Source organism: Neopelma chrysocephalum, unplaced genomic scaffold (genome assembly GCF_003984885.1).
Source record: "Neopelma chrysocephalum unplaced genomic scaffold, ASM398488v2 Primary Assembly neopelma1_25, whole genome shotgun sequence".
Classification (NCBI taxonomy): domain Eukaryota; kingdom Metazoa; phylum Chordata; class Aves; order Passeriformes; family Pipridae; genus Neopelma; species Neopelma chrysocephalum.
Window position 1 is genome coordinate 15,884,046 of NW_020897694.1, and position 20,797 is coordinate 15,904,842.

A 20,797-nucleotide genomic window follows, 5' to 3' on the forward strand; every position below is an offset into this window, starting at 1 on the left:
AGACCACAGTGGGTTCCTAGAGAAATCAGGTTCACTTGCCTAGCTCAGCCATCCTGAATACTCTCCACAGTTTCTGTATTTGAAAGAAATAAAGAGGAATACACAGGAAACATCAGGACTACAAGCACATTTTCCAAACCAACCTTTAACATTCTGAGCCTGTGGCACTGATTCATACTCTAAAGTTTCTGATTCAGAGACTGCTATCTCCTTCAATTTTTATTGTAATCTGTAAATTTCTAAACCTCATGCTAAAGGTGACAAATAATTGAGGCTCACTGGACTCTAAAAAGGAAGGTATAATGACTAACTCAGATGTAGGTAACTATACATTGCAAATGTTAAGAAAGTTCTGTGAAAGGAATCACATTTCTAACTTTTACGAAAAGGGTAGTAAGATTGATGCCACCCTACTGATAATTAGCAGCTCTAAAAAGCCTCAAAGAAAGGTTTTCAAACAGAGACACACTTTGTTTGTAACTCTTATGAACTGTGCAATTTTGAAATGTTGTGGTCAGAATCAACAGCAGCAACTGCAGAGAACTCCCATCCATCTTCATCAACTGAGAAGGAACCTCCTTAATCTAAGCACAGTGAATGGTTTAGAAAACAGGACTCCAAAGCTGAAGATACTGAAACACCTTTCAAAGAGTACTCACAGAAGCAAATCTGGGTCATTTAGAGCATCTCACTGAAGCACGTTCAGAATTAAGGAAAATAAAACACCCTCCCAACTAAATTCCTTTCCCTGTAACATAAACAAAACCTTTTTTTCTTTTGCCAGTATTATTTCTGGGAAATAGCTGATTCACCTTTCATCAATATTTCTGTGAAAAAACTTGTCTGAAGCAGAGACAGCTATGGAAAATTTAAGCCCAGATGGTTAAAGTAATAAGCAACTACAAATGTAGATTTCAGTCAAAGAAAGAAGTCAGTTTCAACCAGAAAATCCACGCATGAAGTCTACATACTGTTACATGAAAACAACACTATTATCTTACTCCACAGATACTTTTTAGTTTTCTATTAGAGTTCTGAGTGCTCAAGATTTTAAAAATTAGGTTTCTAACTTAATAATGTAGACAAAGGCCTACAACTGCTTACCTCCTAAATTTCTGGTACAAGTGACTTATTTAAAAGTTTATTTCAAAACTAGATTTCTGTTTAGCAGAATGAGAACACAACTGGCTACTGCTCCTAGCCTAGACTCTGGCCTCAAAACCATCCTTTTTTTTTCTTGAGACCAATTCAGATTTAGCAGCTCAACCCAATAGTAACTATAATAGAAGGTAATGAAAAGATGTACTCTTCATTATCAGAAATATTTGAATATCCTCCACATATTTAAAGGATAGAAACTCACTGCTGCCATGTCTTTGATGAGTTTAATGATGATCTCTGAAATCTGTGTAGGTGTTGAACCCTTCATCCACCAATGACTTTCACCTCGACGAATGTAGCTGCAAAGGACATACAGTAATAGATGAAGTAAACTCAAGTAATTAGTTACTATTTGTCGAAATCCAGGACAAAGAAATAAGTGTACATATTCAGCACATAGTAGGTTGTGGTTTGTTTTTCTTTAAAATTGAACTCATGCATAACATGACATATGACCAAAATGTTATACAGTTTTTCCCATTATAAACAAAGATTATAAAGACAATAACTGACTTCAAAGAAGGTGCCTTTAGCTTGAGAATATATACATAATTTAAACAAACCTGGAATTGAAGATCATTGGAAGTGTGACTGTAGTAACTCCTTTGCCTGCAGTAGTGCCAGCTGTCCCTGTGATAGTAGTTCCTTTGGCTTTTAGCTGTACAGTGAGAGCTTTGGCAATGCATCCCAAAAACATGTCCAAGATACCTAGTTTATTCCAATCTCCTTTTTCTGTTGAATGAATGATATCACTTATATCTGCTGGTGGAAGAGACTTCACTCCTATAATACTAGCCAGGCGACTAGGGGTTACCTCAGGCAAAACTCGTCTCAGTAATGATGTTACCTGGAAAAGAAAAATCAGAACACAACAATTCTTACCAAGACAGCTGGAGTTTTCAAGCAAAATCAAATAAAGTCTTTCTCCTTCACAAGCTATTTCAGTAAGAAGGACTGAATCTAATTTCTGTACTTAATAACTACTGTAAGAAATTCTGCAATGCTTTTATCTTGCAGGAAATTAGAATCCACCTAGAGAAGGAACAGTAGCTTACAACAATATAGTGCATTAGCTGTATTAAGGCAACTGTGTTTACATATTTACATTGTATTATGTGCATATAACTATACACATGCTCAGACAGACAACACCCAAATTCAGAAAGAAACAGGTATTAAAACTCTGCTTGAGGATACCAAGAGTAGAAAGGAACTGTCTAGTTCCACATTACTACACTTACAGCCTGAGTGTAAGACACATGCTAAGGACTCATGCCAGTTCAATAACAGACACTGATAATTAAAAACACCTCATCTTACCTACACGGGCCATATGGGCATTATATATACATAATATGAAATACTCAAAACCCACTGGATACTTAGATCCTGTCCATTTGACAGACATTTTTACCATCCTGTACTTATTCAAAGTCTAATCTTAGCCAGTGAAGCCTCTGCTTCATCTGTTACGATGATTTAGCAAAACAGTCATTGGTCATTCCACAATTCCACCTGTCACTGTGCCTTAAGGTCAAACACAATATTAAAACTATTGCCTCCTCAAATATTGCAAATATTTACCAACATTTGGAGCATATGAAACATATATAAATTGGGGCAATTATGTAACTCTCTCATACCCTTTCCCCCAATGAAGTGGCATGAGATCTTACCTCACACCTTCACACCTGAAAACTTCACTGCTTTTTGTACAGAACTCCTATTTGCAATAAATAAACACACCAGCTTTTAAACTTCATACATTTGAAAAATCGAAAATTAACAGCTCTGATATATAAAAGGAGCACCTCTGGTTCTTGCAATTATATACAATAATTGTGGACAAAGTTGTCCTTTATAAATAGACAAATGCGATACATGAACTTTAAGTCTTTTTTTTGGAATGTACTACAAAACACTGGTAAAAATTTAAGTAGTACCACAGTCATAAGACAGTGCAAACTTTAGAATCTGAACTTCCATCTTAAAAAAGAGAATTCTTAGTCATTGCAGCAGAAAGAAAATTTCTGACAAACCAAACATACATACCTAGACATGGATGAAACTGTTTTAAACATGACCAACCGGGCTACTGTGAAGTAAGATTCACTGACTACTGTGAAGTTCAGATTGACTGAAGAATCCTTTGCAACAGCACTCCCAAACAAAAGATGCATGCTTATGTAAAAGATCCTCACCCATTAGGACATACGAAATTACTAACCGCTCTTGTGCATCCTACTTAATTTCAGCAACAACCCCTGCCAAGCAAACCACATGTCCCTTTGATGTATGGTTTGAAAAAGCACTTTACTTTGCCCTATTCAAAATCCTTCAGAATAAGGACAAGAAAAGTGAAGAGCAATATTACTTTAAGGCATTTCAGTTTGCTGCTTTAGGTTCATGATGACTTAATTAAATTTTTAGTAGTCCTCTCCTCATTATTGTGGTAACAAAATGAGTTGTGTTATTTACAGTTATTCCCTATGTGGAATATTTAATAAAAAGAATAAGTTCAAGTACACATTATACTATCACGCACACAATTTTAGGATTCTAAAGACATTTTTCTAGGAATACCAAGATAAACAAGGAGCAGTTGGCACTCACCTGCCTCTGCACCCTGGGGGAAGCAGTGTGTAGCAACGAGAAGAGATCCTGGAGCAGAGTCAGCTGCTGAGCCAGGTACTGCCGGCCCACGTTGGAGCCGCTCAGTGCCAGAACCATGGAGAGCAGCTCAAAGCAATAGGCGTCAGAAGAGGCATCTTCATCGTTGGGCTGTGAGTTGGCATTCTCCTTGCTGGAGATGGCGTGCTCCCATTCTTCACGCACACGCGTTGCTTCCATTCGAATGGCCTGGACTATATGGGCACATACCTATCCAAACAGAATCCAAATACATAATAACTCTAAAAACTTTTAGAAAGTGAAAGTGATTGTGTTTTAGACACCTTCACAACTATAGCTAAAATGGAAAACCTGTGAAATTTTGCCTGTGCTTAAATTACTTTTGAACATAAACTCAAATGTAGAAGAAAATTTGCATTTAAGCATAAAGCAAAGACCAGATAAAATTCTTCAGAATTAAGATTTAAAATTAATACCGAATTCACTCATCTTCATTCTGGAAAATTTAATTGAAATTATTTTCTTTTTATTTTAGTTCCTGCCTTTTACCTTATTTTTTACCTAGAATTCAGGCTAAAAAAGCACCAAAAAACCCGCATAAAAAGTCCCTATGAAATACGTTTACTTAATACCCCCAAAAGAAAAGGACTTATTAAAATACTTAAGTTTCTTGATTTGTTTATTACTTAGGAAGTTTAAAAAACTGTAGAAACAATGTTTTCATTTTACAAATAGCATGTTAAAAATAATTTTTAAGAGATTTTAAAGTTTGCTCAGTGACAAAAGAGTAGATTCTGCTTAACTTACTAAACTAACAAATTTCAAAATTAATTAATAGCTGTTTTATTATTGTGAAAATCTTTATGGCAATGTTTGTCTCATTATAGGTATAATAAAGATAATATAAAAGATGCTTATTTGGTATATTTAAAAAAATTAAGTATTCCAAAGAAAATATACTCTAACTACTGCTCTATGTTAGAAAAAAACCAGACAAGCTAAAAAAATACCACAACCCCAAAATTTCAATGATTACAAAAAAAAGTAATTTAAGAATGTATATACTGATTACCTTTTTAGGATTAAATTTTATCAAATCTAAGTACTTTCTGATGATAGAGATGGGGAGAAAACATGTACAAACTAAGCATCTAAATTCTTGTCACTGAACTTCACCTTGTGAAGGTCTACTACTATGCTATTATTACCGGCAAATATGAGGAAGTACCATTTACAATTTAATTCTAAAACTTTTGGAACTGAGTCTAATAGAGTAAGAGGTTTTATCCAATTAAAATGAATTTTCTCAGTGTTAATTTCTGCAGATTTTACATATAGAATAAACACACATACTATTTAAAATGTGAACCAAAATTTGCTCATAAAGAACAGAAGAATTGGAAGTACCAAATAAATGGTTCTATATTCCCTGAAAATGAGCATATTTATTACAAGGCACAAATATTTAAACCTCAAGTAATTTCAAAATGAACAAACCTGTTTCTGCAAATTTGTCAGCTTGCTCCGGCTGAATATGATCCCTACCATGTGCTCCTTCAGGTCTGCATCTGATGTTGCCTTCATAAAAAGCATATTTAATCAGATCAAAAGTTTCAAGAACATTTCATAATTACTGTAGCAATTAACATGGAATGTATCAACAAACTGTTTTAAAAGTTTGAGCTTTTTGTTACAGAGAAATAAGATATATGTAAGCAAGATCAATTTAACTGTGGTTAATAAATACCTCTTCAAGAGGAATTTGAGCATGAAATGAAATAAATAATAAGCAAAACAAGTGGAGTATAATTATCTGAGATTCAACCCCTTCATGCAGGTTAATACAACAGTGATTAAGTCTTTGTAAAGCAGTGCACAGAATATATTTTTCAGTTTGTATGTTTCATAATAAAAGAAACAGGGAACACACAACCAAGTTATCACACAGCCGACGTGAGAAAAATACACTTTTACAAATGAATAATCCAGTCATAGAACTTATTGCCACAAGGTACTGGGTAGAACAAAACTATCTATCTGAAAAAGGAAATTACTTTCATTAAGGGCAGTCCAATTTTGGCTATTAAATAGGACAGTCCATATACAGTAACCCTTTCAGGAACACTTCTTAAACTAATCCTCGCTGGAAGAGAGAAGTATAGCAGGTGAAAGGATAGTAGTGCGATTTCCTCATTTTTTTTCTAAAGATCAACGGAGCCCCTCTTGAGGCACAAGATAATAGGCAAGGACTTTCAGGTTGACCACTACTACAGGTTTTAAGTACTTCTGTAATTGTAGGCAAAATTTGTGCCACCACTACTATGATGTTTGCATTAAATGCATATCCCTCAATTATAATTTATTCATAAAAAGATCCATTACAACTTTTTAAAAAAAAAGCAATTGTGGCATTCTACTTCTGTTTTGATCTAAAAATTATGCATGAGAAATGGGATAAATAATGAAAATCATCCTGGATCATTTTTTCAGCAAAGTATTATTGATAGAACACAAATAAATACATTGTGTACTTTTTCTTCTCCTTCTGGGGAAGACAATAATGCTTTTTCTTCTTGTTCTGGGGTTGGCTCAGCATCTCCGGAGATGAGTTTTCCAAATACCTGGAAGAAAGACAATGACAATTAGCATATCTCAAAGATAAACCTATGCAGCTGTGGCATTTTACAGTAAAACATAAAGCACTGAAAGTCTACAATATATAGTAACTTTCACTGAATAACGCATCATTAAAATCCCACCTGGGATGTTATAAGTCGGAATACTCGCAGTGTCTCAGATTCACAGTTTCTTTGTTGAGCGACACTTGCAGAAATCTGGCCTGCTATTTTAATGCTTTCACCATCTTTCCATCCAAGAATTTTCACTTGTCGAACTCTTAGTGTGTTCTCTGGACCCTTCAATTCAATTTTGATGATGTGATTGTCACCCCCAGGAAGTTCACTTGTTACCCAGCCAATATGTCTTGAATCCAAGTCTACCTATTAAAGAGGAATATAAAGATGGAAACTGATGTTATGTCAAACAAAAAGTCACCTACCTCTAAAACAAACCCAGCATGTATCACTGCAACAAATACAATGCTTGCAATGAAATTTTCATCCTGAGCAGTAAGACTTCTGTCAAATTATAAAAATATTCAACCTTTTGAATTCAGATTAAAAAAAAAGTCTCAAACTTAAAAAAATTATATATAGCCATTTCTTTTTTGTCTTTAAAGCTTATTAGAAACAGTGGCCTACCTATCCCTTTTATCCTCAAAGCAAGAGTTCACATATTAAGAAAACCCAACTCTTAGAACTAGTATTTGCTCACTACTTTAATTAAGAAAGAAAAAAAAAGCCACCATAATTTAACTGAACATACAACACACAATTTTCAGTAGTTATTTCATCCCTATTCACATAAACCCCTGTCAGAGAAATTGTACCTCTGTAAAAGTCAATGTCTGCTATCCTTATCAAGACATGCAAGACTTAAGAATTGTAAAAAAGAGAGTTGAACTGGAACAATTCAGAAATTAAGCTTATTTTAAAATACATATTGTTTTAAAAAATGAACATAAATAATGCTATAAGAATCATATATTTCATGTGAAACTGCGATGTTACTACTGGAAGTCAGAGTAAAAGCTTGATCAATATTCAGTATACATGACTGAATTCTATCATTATTAAATGCAGTATTTTCCAAGAATTATTTTGATGCCTCATATTTGTAAAGTAATTTATCTACCACAAGAAGTGGAAACTATTTGCTTAGAAAAATCTCTGCTAGGTGCAGCCAAAAAATGACAGCAGTTTTCCTATGCCAACTGTTAAAATGTTTACCTGCTTTATTCTGCAGAGATCTTCTACTGCCTTGCCAGTTAGGAAGGTCATTGAAGTCACTTTGTTCTAAAACAGACAAGCAAAATAAGAATGAAACACTTCAACTGAGGACAGTTCTAATCAATCCTGTATTAAGAGAGTATGTAATAAAAGAGAGAAGTTGTTTCATTCCCCCACCAAAAATTTAAAAGTGATAAAAACCAAGGACAAAGAACTCCAAAGTACAGTTCTCAAAAAAAAACAAACTGCTCTTTATATTAAGAGCTGTAGTTGAAATACAGATATATTTGTAACATTACTGTACAGATCAGTAAAAAAGAACGTAGAAAGTCTAGGAAATAGTTAGGATTTTATGAAAGCTCCTTATTTCAATGAGCAAGAAAAGTAACTTAAAAATATTCAATGCTTGAAAATGCATCTGATATTGAAGACGCCAATTAATTAAGTTTGCCAGTTTCAAGTTCATGCAACTGCAAACTCAGACAGACTGCAAAATCAGACAGATCATAACAGTTACTGCTTTAAAAATTAAAGGATTTAGAAACTTTACTTTGAAATGTGAGCTTATGAATTAGAATTACAAACTGAATTGGACAAAAAAAACAGTGGTTCTTGACTGATAAATACATACAGCTTGGACTTCAACGACAGACAATTTCATTTTCCTCTTACCCCAAGATCTCTGGAATTGTCTACATGAACACAAACATAACGTGCATTGATTCCTTTTACACAGTTAATTGTGATGTTTTTAGTTTTGTTTTTATCCTCATCTCCTGATTCCCAGAATGTTTCTGTAGACCCATCCGTTAAACTACCAATCATGGCAGGTCGGCTTGATGTTTTAATGTCAACAATGCTGGTTAGGTCTTTTAGACAAACCACTATACACAGTTCCTGTGAAAACACATGAAAATACTTAGAACAGCTGAATGTAAGGCCAGATACAGGCATTATTTACAATTTTTAAAACCATACAGACATTTCTGTTCTGAGGAATATGCTCTCCAAGAAATTTGTCATTTACTGGTTTAAGTTATTTAGTCCTTTAAATCAAGGGAAATATTAATAGCTAAGAGCTGAATATATTAGTAAATGCCTAAATGTATTAGTAGATGGAAGAAAACAATTTAAAGATATTAACCAGAAGTATTGATTTGTGCTCCTTGGAATAACAGAAGAAAAAATATATATAAGCAAATACAAACTGAAAGTAGACAGCATTTAAAAAATTACCTAAATCAATGACACAAACGAACTACAAGACACTCCCCAAACACTTCACTTGTAAATCAGCACTCAAAAGCACTGCTCCAAAATTAGGTTTGAGTGATACACAGGTTAAGGGTCATTATTTAAATCTCTAAAAGCTAAACATGAGAACGTAAATATCAGCAACAAGCTTCCAAACTGAGATACATTCAAGGAAATATGACATTGCAATAAACAATCTTTAATTCATACAGAATCATCACAGGAAGTACATGCTCTTCATAAATGATCTCTGCTTCTGAGAGGGAGGTGTAATACTTGCCTGATTCATGACTTCAAAACCAGACTGAATGCTGATACTAAAACTCTCTTCACTATCTCCATCATCAGATTTAGACAAAATATTGTTGATATGATGAAAAACATTGCTCTGGTGCAGGAACTGGTGATCAGATTGTTTGAATTTGAGACTCCAGCACCTGCAAACACATTTAGTGGACTTTGAAATTATGAATATTGTTCAAAGACATAACCTACCAGTGAAACTATTAATTACATTTTTGCTTCTCAAAATATTTTCTATAAACATTTAACTTCAAATTTTGCAGGACCTTAAGTTTTTCTATGCATCATTTGAGGAAGGCAGGAATAAACTTTTCTTAGAATTTTAACAGTAAATGCAACCATTACTATTCGTTTTTTGTCTTTGAGACAGATACACAGAAAAAATTTCAAACAGTTTAAAGATACTATTCAGGTGACAGATTTCTGAGCTAAAGGCATTACACTACCACGCACATACACACAGATACTACCATGTTATTCAGTAATATGTTTTCTTTTTCACAGTGGACACAGTACAGAATTCAAGAGCAAATACATTTCTCTATATGATGTCTTTTATACTATTTTATACGTATAAACACATATATGTGTCTTCTACATATACCTTTCCTAATGGTAAGGATAGATATGCTCCTTTTTGCACAAGCTTTCTATTTACCTTGCAAAATCTTTTTTTCTATAATGCTACAGTATTTCCAGCCTTTTAAGAATTTTCTTGAATTTGTGCTTACCTTAAGGCCATTTGCTGTAATGCACTACCACTGGGAAGAGACATCATAAGATCAGAGATTGTCTGAAGAAGGCGATGAAAAGTGTGTGGTAAAGGGTGAGCTGCTTCGCCAGCAATCACTATATCTGACAGAGGATGCTCACATACTCTTGTGTCTTTTTCCTAAGATGCGAAGCACGTTTTTATGTTATTAACAGACTTTTCGAGAAAAAAAAAAAAGGTGAAGTAAATAAAAACATTTATGCTATTTGGTTTAAGAGTAACTGCAACAATCCTGTAATGAAGATGAAGTTAGAGCAGTTCCTGTCAGAGAATTTTTACATTAAGTTATACATGAACCTCCAACAGAGAATTTGGGAAGGATACTGTATGCTACCACTTACTTCTCATGATTTAAAGATGTGAAATATTACACTGCAAGAATTTGAGAAACTAGAAAAAAATAACATATTCCAGCTGCTAAAACCACCTTTTTTGAGCAGCAAAACCCAGCCATAACAAAACCGATAACTAAGCTAAGGTTATTAATTGCTGCACTTCATTAGAGCTGTGAAAATAATAATTCTTAGGTAAGGTGTGTCAGCATCAGAACAGCTGTGGATTGAGAGACAAGTTCCACTGGGCAGTGGGTATGAAGGCAGTAGCAGAGCAAGCTGTGTTCTGGGGAAGAGTAGTGGAGAAAGCAAAGGAGCTTCTGATCATGATATGCTATTTGAGAAGGCATGGAAAGATTCATTTATGAAGGATACAAATTATTTCTCCCTACTTCTTTTTACAAGAAAATCCGATCCTGTTTGAATCACAGAAACCAGCTGCACAGACCCAACATCCTGACAAGCCAAAGCCAGATTCAAACCCGTTATTTTAAACCCTTTAAGTTGTCTATATATATTCTTGTAAGTAGATTTCCCATGGATCTCAACTGCTTGAATAGCTAGAAATGCTGTGGTATTATTTGAAATTGATTTTTGGCACATGCTTACCTAGGGAAGAATCATCAAACCAGACATTGCTCTGTTTTTTGCTGGAGGGTGTAATGTGGTAGAGCATACTCAGTGTATGAGGTAGGAACTATGAAACTGAACTCTAAACTAAATATTATCAATTCTTCAAAGCCTGGGTATTCCCCTTTTCCCCAAGGATCCTGTCTACACAGGTAGCATCCTGTTCCCACCATCTCCTCTGCAGCTTAGTAATTCTTGCATTTTGTTTTGCTTTAGCAAGGACATTGCCTTTGAACCTACATCTTACGCGTTAAATCATTTATAGTTCTAGATCCCCATCTCCCAATTTAAAAGAATCCATCACTGGGATTTATCCCCATCTCCCAGTAAATTAAAAGAACATAGAAAAATATTTCACATAAGGAAATGAATGCTGGTTGTGGAAAAGCACCTGTCTTGGATTTATTACATTGTGTACATATATTTACATGGGCATTTTCATCATTTGATCAGACTACTGAAGGAGGATGTGGTGATCTGAATACACATCACCTGAGTGATATTTAACAATTAGCTGAAAACTGTTATCATTTTCTTATATGCCATAAAACTATTCATTTTAGCCATTTGACCAAGGAGTATTTTTAAATTCCCTCTTCATTGTATTAAAGAAACAGTAGCATTCCCACCAGAGCAGAAGTGGAATATTCTAACATTCCTTTCTAAGGTCTTTTATCTTTCAGTCAGTAATTATCCAGACTACAGACAGGACACTACTTATTCTTTTATATAGTAAAGGTTCTTATTTTGGAGGCTGACCAGCATAAGGACCAGTGGGAACACACTTCCCTCATTCTAGCAGTGCTTTTGGTGTAGCAGTCGAAATTATTACACGGCAGAAAACTGCTGGAGCAAAACTGAGAAACAACATTCAATATACAATACACAGAGCTATTGCAAATCAGATATAATGTATACATACAAGAATTTGGCAGACTTGAAAATAGGTAATTATAAATCTGCATGTTGATACGCTAAAAGAGAAAAGCTGATATCCCACATGAAATTTAGGCCAATATTATAGTTGCTTTGTAAACAATTATAGCAGTGTACCAGGTTACAATGCTGAAAAGGCTAATTTCATAACATCTCATTTCAAAACTGGATTAGATTTGAAGTGATAAAGATAACCCTGATTTACTAACAGTAGTAGCATGATTTTTTTTTGAGCTATTCTTGTGGACATGGTAATGTTTTAAATCAGAGCTAAGTTCAGAAGAGATTTTATGATACCTTTTGGAAGCGTGGCATGTTAAGACTATACTATTTTACATAAGTAACTACTGATTTTCCTTAAATCACTACATTAACTATGTCCAGTGTACATAGAATTACGTATATAATTATTTATATATATACACATGTATAAAGAATTATGTAAATTAACCATACATTTTCATTATTAACTATGGACTTTTCTTAGAGCACTGAAAGACAGAGTAGACCAAACCACAAAGCTTCTCTGAAAAATATTTTCTCTTTTCTTTCCTCTCATCGTGGGGCAAAGGAAAAATAAAAAGCAATCTGTACATTTTTTTTTTACTGGATTAACAACATGCTTGTGCTTTTTTTCTTTTTTATTTCCCATAAATACTAAAAAATAATGCATTAAAAGACTCTGCAATTCATCAGCACAAAAAAATCCGATGATTTAGAAGAAAAATTAATTTATCTATGTCTACAAAATGAGTCCAACTACAATTTAAGCTTCTGTTTCACAGAGAGAGGATTAAGGAATTTTTTTTTCCCCACGTAAAAATATTTCTAATTTGTCTACAAAATCAATAGATAGGAAAGAAATGCTGAACGTTACTTACTTGTTCTGCATTTTCTTTATTTGACTTATTTTCTTCATCCTCTTCTTCTTCTGGCTCTACAGGTGCAGGAGTCAGGGAAGCCACAAAATGCCATAAAATATCATGAAGAGAAGTTGTTTGAATGACATTACAAAGAAGCCAGTTGAAAGCCTAAAATACATTACATACAAGGCGTTATCAATTGGTTAACCAAACCTACTGAAGTAAAACCATTTCTTAAACCATTTATGTATGGAGGTGCACTGATGCTTTTGGACAGGCAAATAACAATGCAAAGGTCTTCAAGTAAGACACACTGCTCTGTAGCTGAAACAGTTTACTAAAATGACAACTACATTACAGGGGACATAGCATAATCTTAAAAAAAGGTTCCAAGACAGAATTTACAACCATCTTATTTTAATCATACAAGGTCCATTAGTACATTAATACCTCCATGGCAAAGACTCGGCAAGCAGATTTCCGTAAGGCTTGTTTCATTGCTATTTCAAGTCCTTCCAGATCATGATGCTGGATTACAAATGCCAATACTGGCCACTGGAAATTTCTCTCTCCTTTGGAAAGAGAGCTGTGGGTGGAGATTAACCGAGAAAGTTCAGGAGATGGATGTCTCAGGAGAGAGGATCCCACTTCTATTCAAAAGCATAAAAATATACACACATTAGATGCTTTGCACATTTCAATTTTATAGTCACAGTAAAAATGAAAAGCAATAAAGCACTTTTAGAATGGATGCATTTTTTTCATGAGAAAATTGCATTAAAAAAAGTAATGTGGAAAAATGGTGCTTCAACTGAGAAACAAAATACCACCTTCACTTTTAAATCAAGCACAAAAGATTCACCACAAATTTCAAAATCAGTAATTCCTGAGCTGATTTTAGGCTAATCCTGTGCCAACTAACAAACAGCTAATGTTTATTAATAACTGGAAATAAAAGCCACTTCATGTATTTATTAGAAAAATACATTTGTCTACAGTTTCCAAGAAGAACTACAAATACTTGAATAATATTTCCCTGCTTCTGATGTCTGTGCTCTTACCTGCATCTCCACTGTTGACTCGTCTCCTAGGGATTGCCTTTACACGTGCTGGCAAAATTGAGTGCTGTTTGTCATATTCTGATGCAACAACTGAATATGATCTTTGAAAGACTGTGCGCTTTGCAAGATCTGTATCTGTTATCGGACTGGTTTCCAAACTACAAAGAAATAAGTGATACATTCATTTACAAATATATAGAGTATTATCTGAATTACACATAAATATTAAATAAGGATACATGCATTTCATAATGACAATGCTATAGTGCATGAAAGTTTGTCTTATGCACCTAATAACTGTTTAAATGCTGAAAAAGAAGGAATATGTATTAGAATTACACATGGTGAAAAAGCATGCAAGTGCTTTATAAACAAATGTAATGATGTACATGGTAAATTCCAAGAATTTAGGTATTTTTTTTAGAGAGATACAAACACACAGATCATGCCTGAACTGAAGTTTCAGACCAAACTTGTCCTGAGAATGCACGTGAAAACATCTATGGAGTGAATTTTTAATATGCAAGCCAACTGAAATTTAGAACTTTATGTGAAGTATATAGATTCTAACATCACTAGCCTTAAAGTCAATTTTCAATTGCTATGGCTATACCTCTGACATGTTTTACTCCTTACCTTCCATGGACTTCTTACAGTCTGCAGAAGAACTCCCAGCTTATGCTGTCCCTATAGGCCTCAGGAGACCATGGTGTCCACAGTTTTAATAAAGGAATATACCAATACAAAGCACTCTTAAGGAGTTTTGTTAGAAAAGTTCTATTTCTGAAAAGACTATATTGTAGATTGTAGTATTCCAATAAACTGTTTTTGCAGTCAGTATAAAATATAACAGATTGAAATAAAAACAGATTAAAAGCAAGTCTTCTCTTCATTACATCCTCACTATAATATGAGGAATCACCGACATCTGAAAACACTAAGCATCTAAGTTGATTCTAGACTATTATTAACAGTAAGAGCCTTTTTTAGCCTAGCAAAACAAAAATTTCTGTAACTGCTTGAATTAGATCACAGTAAACTTAATGAGATAAGCAAGTGGCTTAACCTGACAGAAACCATCTAGCACTCTTGGTCCTAGATAGCATTTAAGTTGTAATTTTTTCAGTGACATTTTAACTTCCACACAGAATGAAGCAGCAACATTTGCTCTGAAAACTATAAGGTAATGAAATTTCCTTCCATTAAAACTTCCCTTCAGAATGAAATTCTGAATGGAGAACAACAGCCACTTCTTTCAAAAAGTCCATTAATATACACTCAGTCAGTTGTGGTAAAGAATAGATATACAGTGAAAAAAGCTGCTACCTTTTCAAGGTGTTTGCAACCGCTTTGGTCCTTGGATTATTGATCTTTAGATAATTTCTAAAGTTTTGGAGATTCTGAAAAAATTGTCTCTATAGGAGACAGGCAAGCCCGGAGTAAAGACTATGGATAAATTCCCCTGAGGTATGCTAAGAGTCCTTATCAATTGAACAAAATTTTTTCATATTTAGGTTGTAAACCCAGGACCTTTCTGGAGAGAAGCAACTGGTTTGCAGTACAGTTAAAAGTTGCAATTGTGATTTGCATATTCCTTGCCTATTTGCATAATCAAACATATTCCATTGTTAATGGTTGAAAATATACCAGATAAGTTATGATTCCCTGAAGATATTTTTCTAACTACAGCTTCATATCCTTTTGGCTTTTTTGTTGCCATTTCAGAGATTGATCTGTGCTGATCTGATACTTTAGCTACTTAAAAAAAATAGGAAAATATTGCTGCAGTTAAGTGGTGTTATCCTAATGCTTTAACACTCGTATGTAATACCTAGAATTATAAGGAAATACCTTGGGGGCATAGATTTCATGTTACTCTCTGGCTCTTCAAAAACATTAGGACTTGCATCAGGAGTAACTGAGATATATGGTGCAGGTACTGAAGTTGAGCGCAAGTATCTCATCTCATCCTGGAAGAGGTTGTCATCCTGGTACCCAACAAAATTTTCATGATGATGCCTAAATCAAATTAGATTTTTAAATTAGGATTAAGGATTACAAGTTCCTGAAACACACATACACAAAAGTCCTTCACCAATACATTTAGTTAGCCAACACTATTCATTTACTCCTTGCGTACTAATGCTTTTAAGCTAGTTGTGACTTAAAAGTGCTACTGGAAAATACAATGGCATTTTCAAGCAAGAGGGAGTGGGGATCACCCTTTACTATCTTTAGTATTTTCTTAGGTATTTCCTGAATGTATTTTAGGTCCAAATGTCTATCCAACATAAACACGAGACACTACAGTGAAATCTACTTAAAAGCACCAAGGAAGCCCAAGTCGTCTGGTTTACTTCTTACTATTTTTAACTGCAAAGAGGAAAAAGTAGCATATATTTCTGCTACTAACACACTAAGTTAAACTCTTTGGGAAATTCTAAATTCTTTGGACAGAAACTAAACTGTTGTTAAAAAATATTTAGCACTGAAAAACTACTTAGGGTATATTTGACATTATGAGAAAATACAATTTATGAGATTGAAAAAGATCATGGATTAAGAGACAGAAGAATAAACATCATAAAGAATTAGGAAAATACGTATTTTTCTATATAAGTTTTCATTTAGTTTATACACACATTTTTATTCAACACTATACATAGGCGAGTAATAAAGTCAATATTCATACACTTCCTTTAATCACCTTGCTAAAGTCTGTAGATAGAGACATGGCATTTTAATAGGAAAGTCTTCAGAAATTCCTTCTTTGAGACTGGGAAGTTGAGATTGGAATGCTTTTGCAGGGTGATAGCAGAGGATACTAGGCTCAGCAGCACTACTCAGCGACAGTAAATAGAGTGCATTTGCTTTAATTACTTGATGAGCTTCCATAGTTGGCAAGGCACGAGGTGTCTTAACTTGCATTGGTTTTCTCCTAGATTGTTTAATCTAGATAAATTTAAAAACCATATAATTAAATTATACTTCACCACAGGAAAATCTGATAACATAGCTTATACTAAATCTGTTTGATTCTTCCTGTTGTAAAATATTTTCTATGACAAAATGCACTTCTTTTATTTTTAAAACTTTGCAAACATTTAATAAAATGCTGATAGCTTTGACAACTGCCTCAGGATTAATTTTGTGTGCACAAAGTTTCAACAAAATTAGTTAAAAAAATAAAGTTTAATTAGCATTGTTCTGCTTACTTTAGAACCTCAACTTATTTGTATACTTTAAGCAAGAATTTGAAATTACTCCTGGAACACCAATATAAGAACATCACCTTTCATACTATTCCCATTAAAAATTGCTCTAGTGGCATCTTGTATCCAATGTTCTGGATTATTAAGATCATTAAAGAAACTATAAACACAAAGTTAAAACAGCACTCATTTCAGTAAACAAATACAACAATTCAAAGTTAAATAAACTGACTAATACTTAAAAAAATTAGGTATTACATTCAATGCTGCAGTTATAGCACGATAAAAAAAAATAATTATAATTTTGAAAACACTATCATCTGAAGAGAAGAAATCTGATTGGAAGTTTGGAAGTTGGCAAAATTTCTATCTTATCATCTTAAACCTATCAATGCCATAAGAGGATATTCCAAAAACCTTTCAAAGTTATCAAATTCCAAATTTTTTAAACTGGCCCAACCTTATTTTCAAGTTGTGAACACAGCTCTATTAAGGAGATAGATATCTAAACATATGAAAAACAGCTGAAAATACCTTCTCTCTTGCTGCTGCTTGCTTTTCACGGAGATATTTTTCTCTGCATCGATCGCAAACCAAATACCAAGTGCTTCCTCCAATACCACCATCGCCACAATTGCCAGCCCACCCTCCACAGAAGTGCCCAATGCTGTTGTAACCTTGGCCGCCTGCATAACGGCCACAACCTATGTTGGGGAAAGAGGGAAAAACAAGTTATTTCAAAAGAAGGGTTACTATTATATCTTCTATTGCTGTAGAAGAGGGATGAAGAGGGGGTAGGAAGACACTTGTCTTTTCCTGGCCTAATTTTCTACTTTTCTGTATGTCTGAATTGGTTACAAAACAATGTTTTTGTCCATGTTTTCAAGTTTTTAAGTTTTTTTTACGAAATAATAAGGTTTTCAAGTTTTTATTAGGAAATTGTCCAAAGCATCAACAGCTCCCTATTCAAATAGCTGGTGGTAAGGTCAGTTTTATAAGTTAGCCAACATTATCTGTGATTTAATAAACATGAAAACCTTACCTCCTAGCTAACAAAGCCTAAGAGGGAATGGAGTGTATTCCTTTGCTGATTAGCATTTCTCAGAAAGATTCAGGGAACTGATAACTGCTGACTAGAAATTTTGCTTTAACTTTGCATACAGAGCTAAAAAAAACATACATACCAGCAAGTATACCAAATATTAAGTCCTTGATACCCAGTACTGACACAGCAGATAAATAAAAGTTTTCTACTACTGAGAGTAAAACAGTAACAGAAAACTTTTGGCAATGTAGAAACTCCAAATGACCAATCTCATTTTTTATTTTATTTTCAATTTTCCCAGCACAGTTTCAAGTCCTAAAGTGTAAAAAAATGGCATGTTTCTGAAGAGCTACTGTAAGGTCAGAACATTATTTTGACCATGTTTCAAACAATGTTATTTGGCATATTTGAAAGTTTAGATCCAGAAATACTTGAAATCGCATACGAAAATGTGTAAATAATCTTTATGTAAGTATAAATTTTAATTTAGTGTATATAATTGTGAGAGTCTGGAAAAAAATTATTACTGGCTCAAAACAACACTCTCTCCCCCACCTCTCTCTGCCCTCTCTCTCTATCCCTTCCTCTCCCCCCCTCCCCCTCTTTCCCCCTTTACTACTATGTCTCCTTATTCACTTTTCTTGTTGGGTTGAAATTTCCTAAGTCAGTCCTTTATGAAATGCTTTATGTTGACTGTATGCTTTACACTTTTTCCAAGTTCCCTTATCTTCCAAAGTTTGCCAGTACAAGTGTGTTATTTTGACCCCTTGAAAATGTTGTAGCATTTTTCCCATGTGCAGCCTTAAGGGATAAAAGAACCGAAGGCCCCCTTAATAAATCCATCAGGTGGGTTTGGGGCCTTATACTTTTTTGACATAAAACCCCTCTAATGAGCTTGTGAGGCGAGCCTGGGGTCTTACACTAATAGACAAGATAGCTTGACTCATTTTCATAACAGTAACTAATACCAGAACATGTGTGTGAAATACACTTTCTAGATTGACACGGGAATTAAATATGGAATCTTACCTGGATGAGCTTGTCTCATGTGGTAAGTCACTGGATATGGATGGGATTCTCCACACAACTCACAGATGGTGTCTTTTTCAGGTCCTCCCACTGCAAGCTGGGCCATTTCACCAAAAAGATTTCCCCTTGGCCTAGTCTCAACCTTTTCCTTTTTCTTTTTCTCTTTTTTAGCTTTCTTGTTATCTTTGTCACTTTCCTTCTTCTTTAACACTGCACAAGAACCAGGACTTGGAAAAATCATGTTTTGGGAAGCTGCTTTAATAGTTGCTAAAGAAATATCTTCCCAGAAAGCTACTAAGTGCTGCAGTGTTAATGGAAGAGGAGACTTGGATTTCATTGTATGATGACTGGATGTTTCAAAGGAGGTAGTTTCAGTTTTTCCATCCTCGCACTTTTCATGCAGAGGTGGTTCTTTTAACATCGAGAGGACTTTGTTCTTATTGATGCTACCCATTTTAGATATATCTGGTCCATGAGGTGAGATGTTGAACATGTTAAGAGCAGATGATATTTCCAATGAATGTCTATTTTTCAACTTCGTTTCTTTTTCCTCTGCAGGCTGTTGAGTAAGACTGCTTCGTATGGGCGCATGCTCTTTGGACAGTTCTGGATTAAACTTCAAAAAAGATGAGCATGCCATAGCATCATGAACTATTCCTTCATGCCAAAGAAATGCAGCAAATACAGCTCGAGCACATTCTGCAACAGAAGGTGACATTGCTTGCTTGGCAGGCTCTACGGGCTTGGAGCCATCTCCTTTGAAAAGAAAGTTGGATTTTTCCTTTTTGGGTCTTGTGTGTCTACCAGCACATTTACGGCTCACTTTTGGAGATGCTCTCATGTCTTGCTCATCCTTCAGTGGTGCTTTGCCTATGCTGAAATGAACTTTATTAGAACCATCGTCCAGACTTCTGAATTCGGTGTTGTCCTCACAGGTGGTATCTGTAATGCTGTCAGTCTTTAAAGTACTCGAAGTACATACTTCAACTACCTCACTGTGAAGATTTTCTTGTACGACATGAGGGGAAGGAGCTCTATTTTCAGTTTCTGCAACAGGTTTTCCATCTTTTGCAATAATTTTTGGTTTCGGTGAAGTGGACCTCCCCCTTAAGGGCTCTGTTAGTGGCACTTTCTTTTTGCGAAGGGTGTCTGGATCTAATGTGTAGGAATCTGATTTGGAGCGTTCTCGAGGAGGATCAAGCTTTGTTTTTACAGGGGATGAAGGTTTCTGAGGTAGAGTTTTGTCATGGGGTGATGAGGATCGTGGAGAACTAGCACCAGATCTAACAGCTGTAAGCGTCTTTGTCTTTGGAGAAGATGACCGGGTTCCTGGCCCTGGAGATTCAGCTCTCAGTCCAGTAGTTGTTCTTCCATCAGTTTTTAGTGTTTGCAAAGTGTTATGATTTGGCGACAAAGACCTGCTGTGCGAGTCTGACCGCAGCTTTGCAGCATCTGATTTCAGGATAAGACACTCACTGGCAGATAAGCCTTCTGTATTTCTGGGTTTCTTCTGGTCAGCAACAGCTCTATTCATTCGCACATCAAGTTTGGGTGACCTGCAGTCAGCTCTGTGCTTCGATGGCGTGTCTGCCTTTCCAGCTGGAGAAACCGGTCTAGCAGCTCCTGTGAAATTCATCCGGTCACCTGTGCAGTACATTTTGTAATTGAATGGTTATGTTTACAGTGATACCTTTAATAGTAAAAAACAAGGACTAAAGAC

At 34.8% G+C, this 20,797-nt stretch overlaps 1 protein-coding gene across 14 annotated transcripts in view; it reads right to left on the minus strand.

The window, feature by feature from the left end:
• Positions 1-20,797, minus strand: part of MYCBP2 (MYC binding protein 2, E3 ubiquitin protein ligase) — a 180,995-nt gene that overhangs the window by 13,897 nt on the left and 146,301 nt on the right. For 13 of the 14 annotated variants that reach the window (XM_027674586.1, XM_027674585.1, XM_027674579.1 and 10 more), the window contains 17 exons: positions 19,078-20,721; positions 17,538-17,707; positions 16,499-16,743; positions 15,643-15,810; positions 13,792-13,949; positions 13,181-13,380; positions 12,749-12,898; positions 9,929-10,089; positions 9,175-9,331; positions 8,313-8,537; positions 7,641-7,706; positions 6,552-6,791; positions 6,315-6,413; positions 5,290-5,370; positions 3,775-4,041; positions 1,725-2,008; positions 1,364-1,460 (listed from right to left, as the gene is read on the minus strand). In XM_027674586.1, the coding sequence (XP_027530387.1) occupies positions 1,364-1,460; positions 1,725-2,008; positions 3,775-4,041; positions 5,290-5,370; positions 6,315-6,413; positions 6,552-6,791; positions 7,641-7,706; positions 8,313-8,537; positions 9,175-9,331; positions 9,929-10,089; positions 12,749-12,898; positions 13,181-13,380; positions 13,792-13,949; positions 15,643-15,810; positions 16,499-16,743; positions 17,538-17,707; positions 19,078-20,721 (4,412 nt within the window). The remainder of the gene's footprint in view (positions 1-1,363; positions 1,461-1,724; positions 2,009-3,774; positions 4,042-5,289; positions 5,371-6,314; positions 6,414-6,551; positions 6,792-7,640; positions 7,707-8,312; positions 8,538-9,174; positions 9,332-9,928; positions 10,090-12,748; positions 12,899-13,180; positions 13,381-13,791; positions 13,950-15,642; positions 15,811-16,498; positions 16,744-17,537; positions 17,708-19,077; positions 20,722-20,797) is intronic. The other variant, XM_027674577.1, reaches the window with a different exon arrangement.